Source organism: Pteropus vampyrus, unplaced genomic scaffold, assembly GCF_000151845.1.
Source record: "Pteropus vampyrus isolate Shadow unplaced genomic scaffold, Pvam_2.0 Scaffold486, whole genome shotgun sequence".
Taxonomy (NCBI): domain Eukaryota; kingdom Metazoa; phylum Chordata; class Mammalia; order Chiroptera; family Pteropodidae; genus Pteropus; species Pteropus vampyrus.
Window position 1 is genome coordinate 183,487 of NW_011889267.1, and position 14,559 is coordinate 198,045.

At 52.0% G+C, this 14,559-nt stretch overlaps 1 protein-coding gene across 3 annotated transcripts; it reads left to right on the plus strand.

Moving 5' to 3' along the window:
* The first annotated feature begins 7,598 nt into the window (after positions 1 to 7,598).
* PHOSPHO1 (phosphoethanolamine/phosphocholine phosphatase) lies at positions 7,599 to 14,498 on the plus strand. Of its 3 annotated transcripts, none has more exons than XM_023524677.1 (5): positions 7,599 to 7,843; positions 7,993 to 8,148; positions 8,949 to 9,047; positions 10,902 to 11,013; positions 12,740 to 14,498. In XM_023524677.1, exon 5 carries the CDS (start codon positions 12,747 to 12,749, stop codon positions 13,620 to 13,622), a length of 876 nt encoding a protein of 291 aa, XP_023380445.1. In that variant the 5' UTR covers positions 7,599 to 7,843; positions 7,993 to 8,148; positions 8,949 to 9,047; positions 10,902 to 11,013; positions 12,740 to 12,746; the 3' UTR covers positions 13,623 to 14,498. The 3 variants fall into 3 exon arrangements, with proteins under 3 accessions (XP_023380445.1, XP_011380937.1, XP_023380446.1); XM_011382635.2 differs by having other exon boundaries at positions 12,864 to 14,498; XM_023524678.1 differs by having other exon boundaries at positions 7,599 to 7,733.
* Positions 14,499 to 14,559: the final 61 nt, after the last annotated feature.

Genomic DNA, 14,559 nt, shown 5'->3' on the forward strand with positions numbered 1-14,559 from the left:
CAACTACAGCAACAAGGCTAGAGTTAGATTATTCTACCTATTATTCTTACAAATTATTTTATCATTTCTCTCATCCTGCAGTTTCACTTGACTTTGCCCAGATCACCTGGAGGCTGGGAAACTATGGTCACTACAGTTATTTCCATCTCCTGAGAACGTAAGACCTACTCCCAGGAACACAGCCATGGAACCAAGATCTAGGGCCCAGGCCTTTTAGAGAGAGAACGAGAGAGCAGTGAGGGCTCGGCACCCTGCCTCCCCGCTCCTGGAGGCCCCATCATGAGATAGCCAAAGCCAGGCCTAGTGAGGACAAGCAATCTAGTGGCAAAATATACAAAGTGCACTCTCGGGGTGGGTCACATGATCCAGACATGCTTCCATCTCAGGGCCTTTGCACTGGCCGTTCCCTCTGCCTGAATGCTGTTCCCCTCAGATTTCTATATGGCTCACTCCCTCGGGTCTTTGTTTAACTGGTTCCTTTCCAGGCAAGCCTTCCCTGGTCACCCCTTTAAACCAAACTTCCCTCACTCCCACCCCATTTCCCTGCTTTATTTTCCTCTGTAGCACTTAACTGCTATCTGACATCCTGGCTTCATTCTCTTCCTCCCTCCATCCCTTCCTTTCTTCCTTCCTTCTTTCCTTCCATTGTCTGACTCCTTTTCACAGAATGGAAGAAACATGACAATTGTGTTTACAGTTGTATTTCTGATTAGTTCTCTATTGCTGTGTAATAGATTACTCTAAAATTTTAGCAGCTTAAAACGAACGTGTATTATCTCCCAGATTTTCTGCGAGCCAGAAATCTTTATGAGGTTACAGTCATCTTAAGGCCTGACTGGAGCTGGGCAGTCCACATTCGAGTTCACTCATGTGGTTGGGGGCAGGCCTGAGGTCTGCACTGGTTGCTGGCTGGAGGCTTCAGTTCCGTGCCTGGGCCTCCCTAGAGGACCATCCATAACATGGCAGCTTGCTTCCCCTGGAGCAAGTGATCCAAAAAGGAGGGTGAGCAAGAGAGTGAGAGAGCGCCCAGGACAGAAGCTGCCATCTTTTATAACCTATATTGGAAAAAGATGTATCTTGGCTTCTGCACAATGCCACCTTCACACAGACCCCCCTGGCACAGTGAGGGGACGGTGGGGACTGCACAAAGGTATAGACACCAGATGCAGACAACAAGGCTACCTTAGAGGCTGGCTACTGCAATCCCCAACGCATACCTGGCACAAAGAAGATGCTTAAGAAGTAGCTATTTAATGAAAGGAAGAATGATTTCAGCAGAATGCCTAGTGTGGGCTTCAGTTCAGCCCTGCACACTGCGCACTGCCCCCTGCCCCATCTCTGAAGGATCTTAAACACATTCAGCTTTCCCCAACTCCCTAATTCTCCGCCCTGCCCATACATACTCCACCTCTTCCCAGCTGTGTAAAATTGGGCAAGTTCCCAAACTCATCGGCTTATTGTGGGGATTAAAGAAATGAGGGTGTAAGTATCACAGTGTCTGACACACACAAGCTCTCCATAAGTGTAGCCATCATGAGCAGTACTGTGTGTTATTAATACTGGAGGGGAAAATCAAGTATCTCTCTGGAGTCAGGAGTCGTTTTAGAGGCGGACAGAGCCAAGGTGTTGGTGTGAGTTTGTGTATGTGTGTTTCTACATGTTTAGTCTTCTGAGAGCAGTGGCTGAGAGGAGCTGTCCAAGGTCAGCAATGCCTTAGATGGGTCACGTGGTCCAGACACCAGGTTTATCACTTGAGCCAGAGCTGGTCACATGCTGGGGCCTTAGTCACCCAAACTGGCAGGAGAGACTGATGAGCACTTGGGCTGCTGTCCATTTACACTAAGTAGTATGTGTTACACCAGTGGTTCTTAAATATTTTGTAGGGAGGGGAGGAGAGGGTAACTGGTATCCCAGAAACTTCTGAAAGTTTTTGTGAAAAATGCCCATTTGTACATAAACACACACAAAAAGTATATATAATAAGCTCAGGACATTCACAATGGACCATAGCTTCAAAATGCTAGCCCTGGACTGAGGCCTCCTGAAAGGCAGTGACTGGAGCTTATGTCTTCAGAACAAATGAATGAATGCATGTATGAAGGAATGAATAAGAACAAAAGAATCAAATAACTGCCAAAAAGGCCAGAATCTTGGAATCTTTGCTGATTAGCAGCACATCTTCTCCCTTTGTATAATTGCCTCCAGAAAACTGGCTGGCTTCAAAAAATTGCATTCAAGTTTTGCATTAACCACGTTATTAATTATATGACCTTGGATTTGTCACCTAACCTATCTCAGCCTCATTTGCCTCATCAGGAAAATAATGTGAATTACAGAGAATGTTTTGTAAGCTACAAAGCCTACTAAAATCACGAGGACTCTTATTTTGATTACACTTTTATTCTGGTGAGTGTATCTGGATTTAGATCAAAGGAATGGAATGTGGTATCAGCCTTTCCTCAAGGCCCTTTACTTTCCATCAGCAGATCTGCCTTGGGGTTGAAAAGATTCCTGGGTGGGGCAGTTTGCTCAAAGGAAGGTGAAAACAGACTGAGCTGCCAGGGCTGTCCTTAGTTAGCATATCTACAGTCAGTTGGCCAACTTACCACACAACTGGTGCTGGGATGGCTGGCTCTGCTCTCATTCCAGGCCTAAGGCCACACCGTACACAAGTAGATGGAGAATTCTGCAATCACTCAGGCAACAAATACCTACTGAGCAGCTATCTACGGAGGCATGGCCCGCCGGAAGCCCGCCCCTTTGATGTGCGCAGGTGCCCCAGTCTGTGCCAAGTGCTGGGGGATACCAGGGGAGCAAACATACTATGGTCCCTATCTTCTTGGAGTTGACAGTTTGATGGGAAGCAGATATTAATCAATCACCCAGAAGTACAAGGTGTAGCAAGATGGGTAATGGGAGATTCTGATCTGGGGGTGGGACAAGTTTCCTTTTAGAAGGGACCAGATGAGCTGAACTCTGAATTCAATGAAAGGTCATGGATGGGATGAAAGTACTCTGGGCAGAGTGTCACGGTGTCAGCAAGTACAAATGGCCTGTGGTAGCACATGCGAAAATCTGAAAGAAGGCTAGTGTGCTTACAACACAGAGTGCAGAGGAGAGGGATGCGAGATGTAACCAGGGACATGAAGCAGAGACTAAATCGCTTTGTTCTCTGTCCTCTTCCCTCCGCTATATTACTCTTCATCCCTGTTGATTATTGAGGGAAGGCAGTGTACGGTTCTGTTAAAAAAAAAAAAAAAAAAATTCCACCAAGTAAATTTGAAGATCTAATTGGTTTTATTAAGCAATTCATGAATCAGGCAGCATCCCACCTGGCAACTACAAGGGCATGGAATGCTTATAGGAAGAAGGGTGGGGCAAAGGAGCTATTGACAAAAGAAAAGAAAAGATTATTTTTGGGCTGGGACATCTTTTTGGTGGGAAGGGAAAAGGAAGAGTTTTTTATTATACAGGGTTTTTAACCCTTTCTTTGTGGATGGAGAGGGCCCAGATGACAGATTACCTCAGTGATGCTTAACCAGAAAATTCCTGAGAGATTGATTAAGATTACATTTCTGGGAAAGGTTGAAACTGCAATTAGATCAGGCATGAGGCCATTTTGGGCCTGCGTTTTTCTCTTTAACAACTCTGTCCAGGTAAATCTGTTGTATGGAAAAGGGCTGGGCAGGGAAGGAAAGACGCGATAAGGGTGGGGAGAAGGTCGCCTTGGGTTGTCTCCATTAGGGGAGGTGAAGAGGAGAGGGAATGGGCCTGCCAGCACAGCCAAGAACAAGAGTTGGGATGGGACAGGAAGGAGAGTGGTCAGGATGAGGCATCTTCAGGGGATTATGAGCCTCCTCTTTACGGTGGAAGCACCTCAGGTCCCAGCTGCCTTACCTGCTAAAGGACAAGACAGAGTTGCCCTGGTGGTCACAGGCAGAACAGATCTTCTGGTTGTTTCTGTCTGACCCTTTTTGGTAAGGTCTGTTTGTTTGTCTGAGTCCCCTCTCTAGATTATAAGCTCCTTGCAGACAGGGTCTGTGTCTTATTCAATATCATATCTCCCAGTGCCTGATGCAATTAATACTTGTTAAATGAATAAGTGCAAACAAACAAATCGTATCGTAGAGGTGACTTGGAGAACAAGGAGACCGTCCCCAGCTACTGGGGACCCAGCTCTGAAGAACTGAGCCTTGATCTATGTTATTGTCAGATTCTTCCAAGGACCAGGATGAGGGTGGGGCACATTCTGATCCATAAGAAGGGCAACTCAAAACTCAGAAACTTTAAAAGCAAGCCATGTGACGTTCTAGTTAAAAATGTAGCTCTGCAGTGGATGGCCTGGCTTACAGTCCTGCTTCTGCAACTTCCTAGCTCTGCAATCTTGGACATTCCATTCTGCCTCACTCTTTTCATCTTTACATCTCATGTAAAATGGAATGAATCGATACAGGCCTGATGTGAGAATGCAGAGAGCTAAGCCTTTTAGAACACTGCTTGGCTCACAGTAAATGCTCCATCAATGTTAGTGATTGTTACCTAGGAAGGAGACAGAGCCTTGGTCCCTAACCCCCAGCACAATAACTTAGACCCAGAGCACCTGACAGCACATCTTGCAGAAATGCCTGAATGGGGACACTCTGATGGCCTCTTCCACTGAGCCTACCCACATCAGTCTCCAGATCAGCCGAAGGCCCTTTGCCTTTGTGAAGACAGAGAAGTGCAGACCTCAACATCTGGGCTGACCACCACTTGCTACACAGTGTCCTTGGGCAAGGCACTTTCTTAATGTCCCCGAGCTTCTGCTTTCTCATTTGTAAAAACGGGATGGCTAAAACCAATCTGCCAGGGTTGTTGTGGGCAATATATGCCCAGCACCCAGTAGGTCCTTCTTCAGGTGTATGGAACTTGGGCAGATCTGCCCTTCTCTCTCGTCCTTGTTCCTCCTCCAGCCCGCTCCCCTCCCCCCCCCCCCCCCTTGCAAACTGGAGAGCAGGAGACTAAGTTCCTGGATTCCTGGACTTCTTGCCACTAACACCCAAACCTTGGGCAAGAGTTACACCCTCTGTAAAGACCAGCTCCATCCCTAGCTGCCAGAGTTAGGGTTCACTGGGGCACTCTGTCCTTGTGACCTCAGATGACTCCCCACAGGCTCTCTGCCAGAACATCTAACAGTCCTAAGGTGAACCCCACAGGAGGAGAGGGACTTTTGCAGCCTGAGTGCTGGGCGGAGGCCTTAACCTACTGGGGGCTGGGATGGAAGTGGGAGGTGGGATTTGCATTCCATTTCCGGCTCCATCTTTAGGCACTTGGCTGATCATCCAACTTGCTTACTTACTGGCACAAAGAGAGGCGAAAGTTTAAAGAGAGATAGGATTGTGTCCTGAAAATTTGAGTGTAGGGAGAACTAGGAATTTCTACATTTCTACCACAAAGGCACTTTGCATGCAGGTCCTGAGAACTTTGGTATTCCCATCTCTGGAAAGCAGACTTGACCAGTCAGTAAGAACTCCCTATAGGCGACAACACAAAGCCACCTGCGCTCCCCTTCCCCTGCCTCATCAGTGAATTTGGAAACAAGGCTGAAAGGGCTAATTCCATCGAAAGGTCAGCATTTGAATCTAGTACCTCCTGGGGCTTGTGACCCTGGGCAAGTCATGTGATCTGAGTCTTAATCTCCCTGTTGTAAAATGGGGATAATCATGGAGTGACTCAGTGTGAAGATTAAACTAGGAACACAAATGGAATGCAGAAGGGGACTTGTTTCATTCAACAATAAACGTCTAAGGACTACTGTGTGCCAGGGTCTATATGCTAGGGACATTAATAAATAAGTTGAACTTGGTCCCCATCCTCATGTCACTTACAGGACAGTAGGGATGGCAGACATTGAGAGGGATAGTGCGGAGTAATAGTTAAGGAAACCAGGTTGGAAACCAAGCTCCACCATTCACCAACTGGGTGACCCTGGGCCAGTTCAACTCTCTGTGCCTTGATTTCCCAACAGTAAAATAGGCCATGCACCCAGGTCATAGAATGGTGAGGATTACATGAATTGACATATGAGAAAATATTTACAGCACCTGCTATGTGCTCTGGCAGCGCACACATGATCAGTGTAATAAAAAGAGCTGCGGGATTTGTAATAAGGCAAGAGATGATATCAAGGCTGAGCTTGCCCAGCAAATGGGAGATGTGTGTTCTTGAGGAAGGAGGTCCCAAGAAAAGAGCAGGGTGTGTTGGAGAGCTGAAAGAATGAGTGAAGAGTGAAGACTGGGGTCGGGGGGGCCTGCATGAGATGAAGTGGAACAGCAAGCCAGTTTCAGGAGTTGGGACACTGTGAGTTATTGTCATGGGTTTTAAGGATCAGGTTGGCAGCTTTAAAGCATTCGTTTCCCTTTGTATATGTGGAAACATGACACACATGTCCTGTTCATTAATGTACCCCCAGCCCCTGGCACAGGGATTAGGATAATTCCTTGCTGACTCTCACTCCCTCTCTGGTTTCCAGCCCCATGGCTTTCAGATCACTCCGGACTTTTAAATTTGCAGGCTGTCTTCAAGAAGTGGAGCAGGGGAGCCTTAGGAAGGACTGACATTAGTCCCAGGCCTGGGGACACCTATATTCTTCCCACCCACACAGCCCCTTTGGAATCCCATGAGTCAGGTGTGCCTGGGCTTGAATTTGGGAGAGTAATTTCTCCTGAGTGTTGTGAGCATTCAACAATGAGTGCAGGTACTGGGTACAGTGCTGATTTGTAGTATGTTCTCAGTAAATATAAGCTTCACCTCTTTCCTTTCTAAACAGAATACCCTCTCCTCATCACCAGGCTGGGAGGGCAGAAAGAGGGTAGAGGAGTGTGGCTGGGAACAAACTCTTAGGAAGCAGAGGAGAAAGTGGGTATTTTATTTACAACACCACTCGCAAAGGGGCAAACTGTTCGGTTCTCAACTCACTGTTTATAGGGTAGGGGAGTGGGAGAGTCATTCCTGGCAATCCGCTGTAACTTGTAACGGGGGAAGGGTTCCAAAGGCCGGGACGGGGCGCTGTGACTCCGCCTGCAGGGCAGAGGGCACCTAGGTACGTGCACGTGGGAGAGAAACAGGAATTGCTCTCCTTGGTCTGGGTTATCCGGTGCCTGCCACAGGGTTTATGGGCTAAGAACAGAATGAGAGCCGGAGGTGAGGGTGCATTTCTGCACATCTCAGGGATCAGAGCCCTGGAGGCGGCGACTGAGAGGCCACAGCCCTGGCACTCCTGAGTGCGTGGGCGGGGACTTACGCAGCGCCCGGCAGCTGCTCTAATGAGGGTACCCCCCCACCCACGCTCCTCCAAAGGGCTGCGCTCCCTGCCCACCCTCCTACCCTTTACCGCGACTCCCGATCCCACCTTCGCTGACGCTCTGGGAGCCTTCGGGACAGCCCGGAGGCGTGGCCCGCGGGAAGCCCGCCCCTTTGATGTGCGCCGGCGCCGCGGTGATTGGACAGTCGCTTGTGACGTGCGAGGACTGCGGTGGGCGCGGGTGCTGCGGCAGCCGCAGCGCCAGCCGCGGCTCGGGCTCCGGCTCCCCGGCATTTAAAGGGGACGCGGCGGCGGGCGGGGGGGGATGGAGGGCAGGTGGAGGGTACGGCCCAGACGCACATCATCCACGGCCCTTCGGGACCGGAGGGACTCGTGAGCCGGACCCCAGAAATCCGGGGGTGGATAAGACACCGCGTCCCCTCCAATTCCCGTAAGCACCCCTGGCTCCATCCTGAGCCCAAATACCTCAGCTAGCCCCTCTCCCCACTCTTTACTCTCCAAACTCAGCCGGGACAGACCTCTACCGCCGCCGCTCCCGACGTGAGTCCTGGGCTCCCCAAGATACGGGAAGGCTGGGGTCCCAGTATGGAGTGGGGGCAGTGTGGAGTTTGAGGGCGCTCTTTACGTGTGTGTCAGTGGGGGAGTTCCTGGGGCGGAGGAATGAATCCCCTTTCTTTCTCCTGCGCTAGGATTGTGCTGCTCGGATAGCCCTCGGTTCCTGACTCGGAAAAAGCCAAAGAATCGGTGCCCCTTTGCTCCCTGCCACCCACTAGTCCCCTCGGCCTCCCCGAGCTGCGCACCCCCCCCCCCCCCCCTGCATTGGAGCGAAGCACCGCCAGTTGGGGGTATGCCAGAGTGCCTGCCTTCCAGCCACCTCTAAAAATATCTCTTCCCCCCCCACCCCCCATTACATCGGCAGCTGCCACCTCCCTGCCCAGTGAGGATCCCCTCACAGCGGGACAAACCCAGAGGTGACTCCTGGTCCCAGCTTCCTTGCTGGCACCAGGGCTCCAGGTCATCACCTTCAGCTACTCAGGACTGGAAGCTCACAGCCCAAGGGGTCTCCAGAGCAATAAGGGAAGCTTTAGCTGCAATTTTGCCAAGAGTCACCAGAGCCCCCTAAATTCTAATCTTGATTCTGATACTGTGTGGCCCAGGATGTTACCTTGACCTCTCTGGGCCTCTGTTTTTCCTATTTGCTGCTGGTGGTGAGCAAGGAAGAGATTGGTGAAGCTGGGACTGCTGTCTGGGGGAGGAAAAGAACTCCACCTTAGTGACCGTATCTAATTTCTAGTGATTGATACAAGGAGACCTGGTCTTGTTACTGTGGTATCTCTGGGGTCCTCGTCCTTCCCCCACCTCCATTCTGTACATTTCCTGTGGGAAGCTGTCCTGAAACTGTAGGCTCTGTCCATCCACTAAGAGGAGAATTTCAAACCCGGGGCCTGATTCCTTCCCTACCCCCAGGGGACCCTCCCGTCCAATCCCACAGATGTCATCCAAGAGCATTTGTGTAAAAGGGGCGGGGGAAGCGGGGAGGAATCTGGTTATCCGGTATGGAATCAGGGAGGCAGACATCACTTTTAGATGGGACTAGTTATAGACTCTGTGCCACTCCGAAGAAACCCTTCTCTCTCTGCTCTAGCCTGCAGGAGAAGCTCAGAGATTCTGTCCCATTTTTCTTTGAGGGACTCTTTTTCGTGACCACGAAACGATTTGATCACTCAGGACAAAGCTGCTAGAGGTGAGTAAGTAACCTCTTTAAACATCACTCTCACGGGACCCAGATTCGAATGGGCTCAAGGTCCCTCCAACTACTGTGGGACTGTGGGGGTAGGGGTGGGATGTCACAGCACAGTCTTCTTAGTTTCCAGGGGAAGAAACCCAGGATGCCTGGCTTTCTGCTCTGGGGACTAAAAGAAACAAGGGCAAATTACCAAATAATAAATGTTTAACTGATTTCCCTAAATACTATTAGTAGTGTATGAGAAAAGTAACTATTTCTTTTGCTATGAGAAATGAGAAGTTTTGAAGATGATTAAAAATCCAAATATTTTACCAAATTAGAAAAAGAAACAAGTGCAGAGTAAGGAGATCCTTTTCTATGGGATGAAAGTCAGTCTCTGGGTGGCTGCTAACCACCCTCTGTATCTTTGTATTAAATCCTGCTTTTCTACGTGCCTGGCGTGTCTGTCCCTATTTGCTTTTACAATGGGGGTGGAATCCTGTGACCCTTCTCCTAGCCCCAGGTGGGACATGTGTTACTACCCAGGATTCTGGAAGACTGGAACTCCTTCCAGATAAGGCCTGGGGACAGCCCGCCAACCCTTCAGCACCTGGCATTCCCTTGTTCCCTGTGCCTCCCAACCGTTCCCATCTCTCCTCTCCCAATCCCCTCCCTCTTTTCCTCACTGACTCATTTGGCCTGACCATATTTCCTAATTCCTAGATTAAAAATACTTAGAGAAAAGGCTGAGACACATCCCATCCCAACCGAGAGAGTTTATAATATATATGTGGTCAGGGAGTGGGGAGAGATGGAGTATGTCAAGATAGAGGGTGATAGAGCCCCTTTCTCTGTCTGTTCCCTGCTCCTGGGATGTCCCAGTCTCTGTCTTGAGGGCAATGGCTTCTCCCTGCTGTCCTGGAATGGTCTGGGGAGTGTCACCTTGACAAAATCAGAGGGGTTTCCAGTGTCACCCATTTTCACCACCAGAGGGCAGCAGCCAGACCTTTGCTCCTTTCCCTGTCTAGTCTCCTGGCTCTAGTGTCTTTCCAGATCTGTTCCAGCTGCCTCTGCTCTCTTATTGAACCCCAGGATTGCGAGTGTGTATGTGTGTGTGTGGAAGGGGGTGAAGGGAAGCACTAGGAGCTGTGGGTGGTGTCCTTTGTAGCTGTGCTGGTGAAAGCTCCACAAAACCAAACCCTATCCCCAAAGCCACATAGCAAAGTCCAGCAGAAATTTCAGTCCGACTCTCCAGTCTACCGAGGCCCTGAAAGCACCAGGGAAGCCAGTCCCAAATCACCTGTGGTGCTCAGGGGTCTGGGCCCCCCAGCTGTGGTGCAATGAGCCTGGTCATCTGCCTCTTGTGAGGACAGAGGGCAGGCAAGGCTGTGGCCAGTTATTTATGAACCAGGTTCTGCCCCATGGGAACAGCATGGCCACGGGCAAGTTATTTAACCTCTCTGAACCCTTCTCATCTGCTGAATTTAAGGGACTATGATGAGCTGTGAGAGAACATGAGTGAAGGTGATTTGTAAACTATGATGTACTTACTGTACACAGAGGTAATGAGCATACTAGAGAAAAGCACTGGTTTCAGACGCAGATCTGGTTTTGAGATCTGTCTCTGCCACTTACGGTGGGTGACCTTTGAGCCAGTCAGTTTACCTTTCTGGGTCTCCAATATATCATCTGTAAACTCTCCAGCATCTTAGTGGATTGCTAAAAGGATGCCTAGCAAGGGCTCCGATCTGTAAGTGCTCTGCCTATCTGAGGGGTTGTTTTTACTGAGTCCCTGGGAATCGTTCCTGGGGCTCAGCAAAGGGGATGAGGCTGGGTCTGGGCACCCTCAAACAGACCTTATATGGTTATCAGGAGCTCTGGACGACGGCTAGAGGCCAACAGAGTCCCTACAGGTGGTGCTCAGGGTGATGTACCAACAATGAGCGGGTGTTTTCCAGTTGCTGGCCTCCGATGCCTGTCTAGGGTAAGTGGGTCCCTCCAGGGGTCTGTTAGGATGAGGCCTCAGCCCCCATGTCCCCATCATAGGGTGGGAAGAACCCTAACCACTCCTTCAGGCTTGCCTCCACTAACGGGGATAGCTCCACTAGGGGCCTCCACTAACTCCTAGAAACTTCCATCCCAGTTGAGGGATCCTGATGCTTTACATCCTCAACTCCAGGGACCTTGGGCCACTGAGAGTCCCAGATGGATGTTGCTAAGACCAGTGGGTGGGTGACTCTAGGATGAGGTCAAAGGGACAGTTCTATTAGGGAGGCAGAGAGCCAGGTTCAAATCTCAACTCTGAAATTATGAGCCTGGACTTCAGTTTCACAAGCTGTGCCAGGCCGTAAACATCATAGGAATATTAGAGAGGGGGAGTTAGGAATACTCCAAAAAGAGGAGTGGCTCTGACCAGACTAATCGGGGTGGGAAGCTGGAGGGAGAAAGGCAGTGCGGTGGATATTCTGAAGCTGTGCATGATCTGTTCACTGCTCCTCTGTCCTGTATAGCTGCTGGCAGCCAGAGGTGGCAGAGAGGCTGCTGAGGGCTTCTGCTACCTCCATGTGCTTGCCTTTCTTTGTGCCCTCACACTTGCCCTGTTGTCGCCATCCTCTCCCATGTTTCCCCTTCAACATGGCTCTGGCTCAAGGTTTCCACTTCCTGGAGCTCCCCACCCACACTCTGTCTTCCTGTCCAGTCTGTCTCTATGTTGCCCCAGCATGACTTCCTCCTAGCCTCCTCCCCCACCGCTACCTCATACCACACCCCCCCCAATGTCCCCACTACCTGTACCCTCCTCCACTGCCTTTTCAGCCACTGCTGCTCTCTTTCCTTTCCCTTACCTGTCTCCCAGGTATGTCGTGGCCTGGCACGGGAGGCTCCTACCTCCTCAAGCCCCACTGCTTCTGCTGCCCGCTTGCTTCGGACTCTGGCAGGAACCCCACCCGCTGACATGGCCCTCCGGGGGAATTGGCAAGTGACTAGTGATGAGCTGTCAGCGCAGGGCCCTAAAACATCCCAGAAAAACTGAGCACCAGCCCTGCACCCCTGCCCAGAACAATCTGGCTGGAAGCAGCTCCCGAAGAGCCTTCCTGGGTCTTGTACAGTCAAACTACCTATCTGGTTATTCCAAGAGCTAAAATCCAGTTCTCCAGCCAGTGCAGAGGCCCAGACACCTACCCTCCAGGCCTGAGATCTGGTACTCATTGTCCACATGTTTTGGATGGGTCCAACAAGTCTTCCCTGGAGTCTGTTTTCTTATTGTGCACCACAGTCCACAGCCATCAGTCACCGCCCAGAAGAGGACTGTGGAAGCTGTTCCCGTTGGGCAAATGGGCGGTTTCCCTGACTATGTATGTTAGGGAAGAAGGGAGTGGACAGTCCCCTCCACTCTCCCTTTATCCATACCAACAACTGGGGTCACTGGAAGTCTCTAGAAGGTCTAGTTCAGAAACCTCCACAAAGGGTGACCAGTTGGAAGCTGCTCCTCCCTCTTTTAAGCTGACTCTTGTTAAGTCCCAAAGGCCCCAGATGAGAGTAGCAGAAACAGGTGCCAAGGAAAGCCCTTCTGGGTTCAGAGGAGGTTGGTCCTCTGAGAATAAACTCCAGTGAGTTAACTGAGAAGTAGTGCCAAGGGGGTGGGCAGGGAGCTGGGGGTGGGAGCGGCGTCGGGTACTCCCCCAGCTTAACCAGCCTTGGGTCCTCCTCAGGTCTTGGATGTGCCAGCGCCTCTGGCTGTGGCCCGCTAACCAGCCTCTCCCGGGCCGGCAACCGCCGCGCCCGCTCTCGCTTGCTCCCTCCTCCTCCTGCTGCTCTTCTCCCCCCTGCTCCCAGGACGGCGGGATGGCTGCGCAGGGCGCGCCGCGCTTCCTCCTGACCTTCGACTTTGATGAAACTATCGTGGACGAAAACAGCGACGACTCGATTGTGCGCGCCGCGCCGGGCCAGCGACTGCCCGAGAGCCTGCGTGCCACTTACCGCGAGGGCTTCTACAATGAGTATATGCAGCGCGTTTTCAAGTACCTGGGCGAGCAGGGCGTGCGGCCGCGGGACCTACGCGCTGTCTACGAGGCCATCCCCCTGTCTCCGGGCATGGGCGACCTGCTGCACTTTGTGGCCAAGCAGGGTGCCTGCTTCGAGGTGATTCTCATTTCGGATGCCAACACCTTTGGCGTGGAGAGCGCGCTGCGCGCCGCGGGCCACCTCAGCTTGTTCCGCCGCATCCTCAGCAACCCGTCCGGGCCCGACGCGCGGGGGCTGCTGGCACTGCGGCCCTTCCACACTCACAGCTGCACGCGCTGCCCTGCCAACATGTGCAAGCACAAGGTGCTCAGCGACTACCTGCGTGAGCGGGCCCACGAAGGCGTGCACTTCGAGCGCCTTTTCTACGTGGGCGACGGCGCCAACGACTTCTGCCCCATGGGGCTGCTGGCCGGTGGCGACGTGGCCTTCCCGCGCCGCGGCTATCCCATGCACCGCCTCATCCAGGAGGCGCAGAAAGCCGAGCCCAGCTCCTTCCGAGCCACCGTGGTGCCCTGGGAGACGGCCGCCGACGTGCGCCTCCATCTGCAGCAGGTGCTGAAGACGTGCTGAGACGGCGGCCTGCAGAGGGCGCTCCGGAGAAGAAGGGAGCGAGGAAGTGGGGGATCGGGAAAGACAACCTAGTTTTATAACTCCCTTTTCCCTTTCGCTTTGGTATGTCCCTCGGGGAATTTCTAGAATTCCGAGCTCGTCCACTTGGAGGCTGGGGGAGGGAGGTCGGAGCCGTCCCTATCTATGCAGTTAACACAGCTCCGCTGCCTCCCCCAGATCCAAGGCAAATAGTCATTCTGGAGTCTGGCCCAGCCGGGGTGGTGCGCTTACCGGGGAAGGCAGCAGCGTTTCCAAAAACCTCGTCCTACTAACTGGGAGGAAGGAGTTCCCTGGCAGGGGAGAGAAGGAACATCTCCCATGGCTTTAACTGCTGCCTGGGGCAGAGTAACCGCCCCTCCCCCAGTCTCGGGTCGGGGAGTCCCAGGGCCTGAAATCATCTCGGTTGTACTGGACACCCCATGGAGAGAAATGATGCTCTCCACCGATGGCCCCAGGCCTAGATCTTGCTTCACCAACTGAGACTCCACACTACACCCCCTTTCTTCTTGTCACCCTCCACCGCCCACCCCGTCAGCATCCCCAAAAGAAAAAAAGCCAGAGGGGACAGTTGCCTCTTGGTGGTGGAACAAGGTAGCACACTGTCCGGCTCAGGTCCAGCCAGCCAGGGACCTCACAGCGTGCCACGGTGTCTCCTCTCACCCCAGCCTTGTCTATGCAGCAAGAGACCAGGGACTTAACCAAAGTCACCCCCGCGGGCTGGGCCCTCTGTGCCCCCCTTCTCCCGTGTGGAACAGAAAGCCATGATGTTTTCAATCAGAGCCAGTGAAACCCTAACCCCTCCTCACTCTTTGGTGTTTTAGAGCTATAAAGCAGGTAAAGGGGGAAGAGGTGACTGAGATCTCTGGCGCCGCAATATCATGGGGGAAGGTGGGGGGGT

What these genes read in the sequence shown, in the direction of transcription:
- PHOSPHO1 (XM_023524677.1), top strand. Translation starts at nt 12,747, where the DNA reads ATGTGCCAGCGCCTCTGGCTGTGGCCCGCTAACCAGCCTCTCCCGGGC.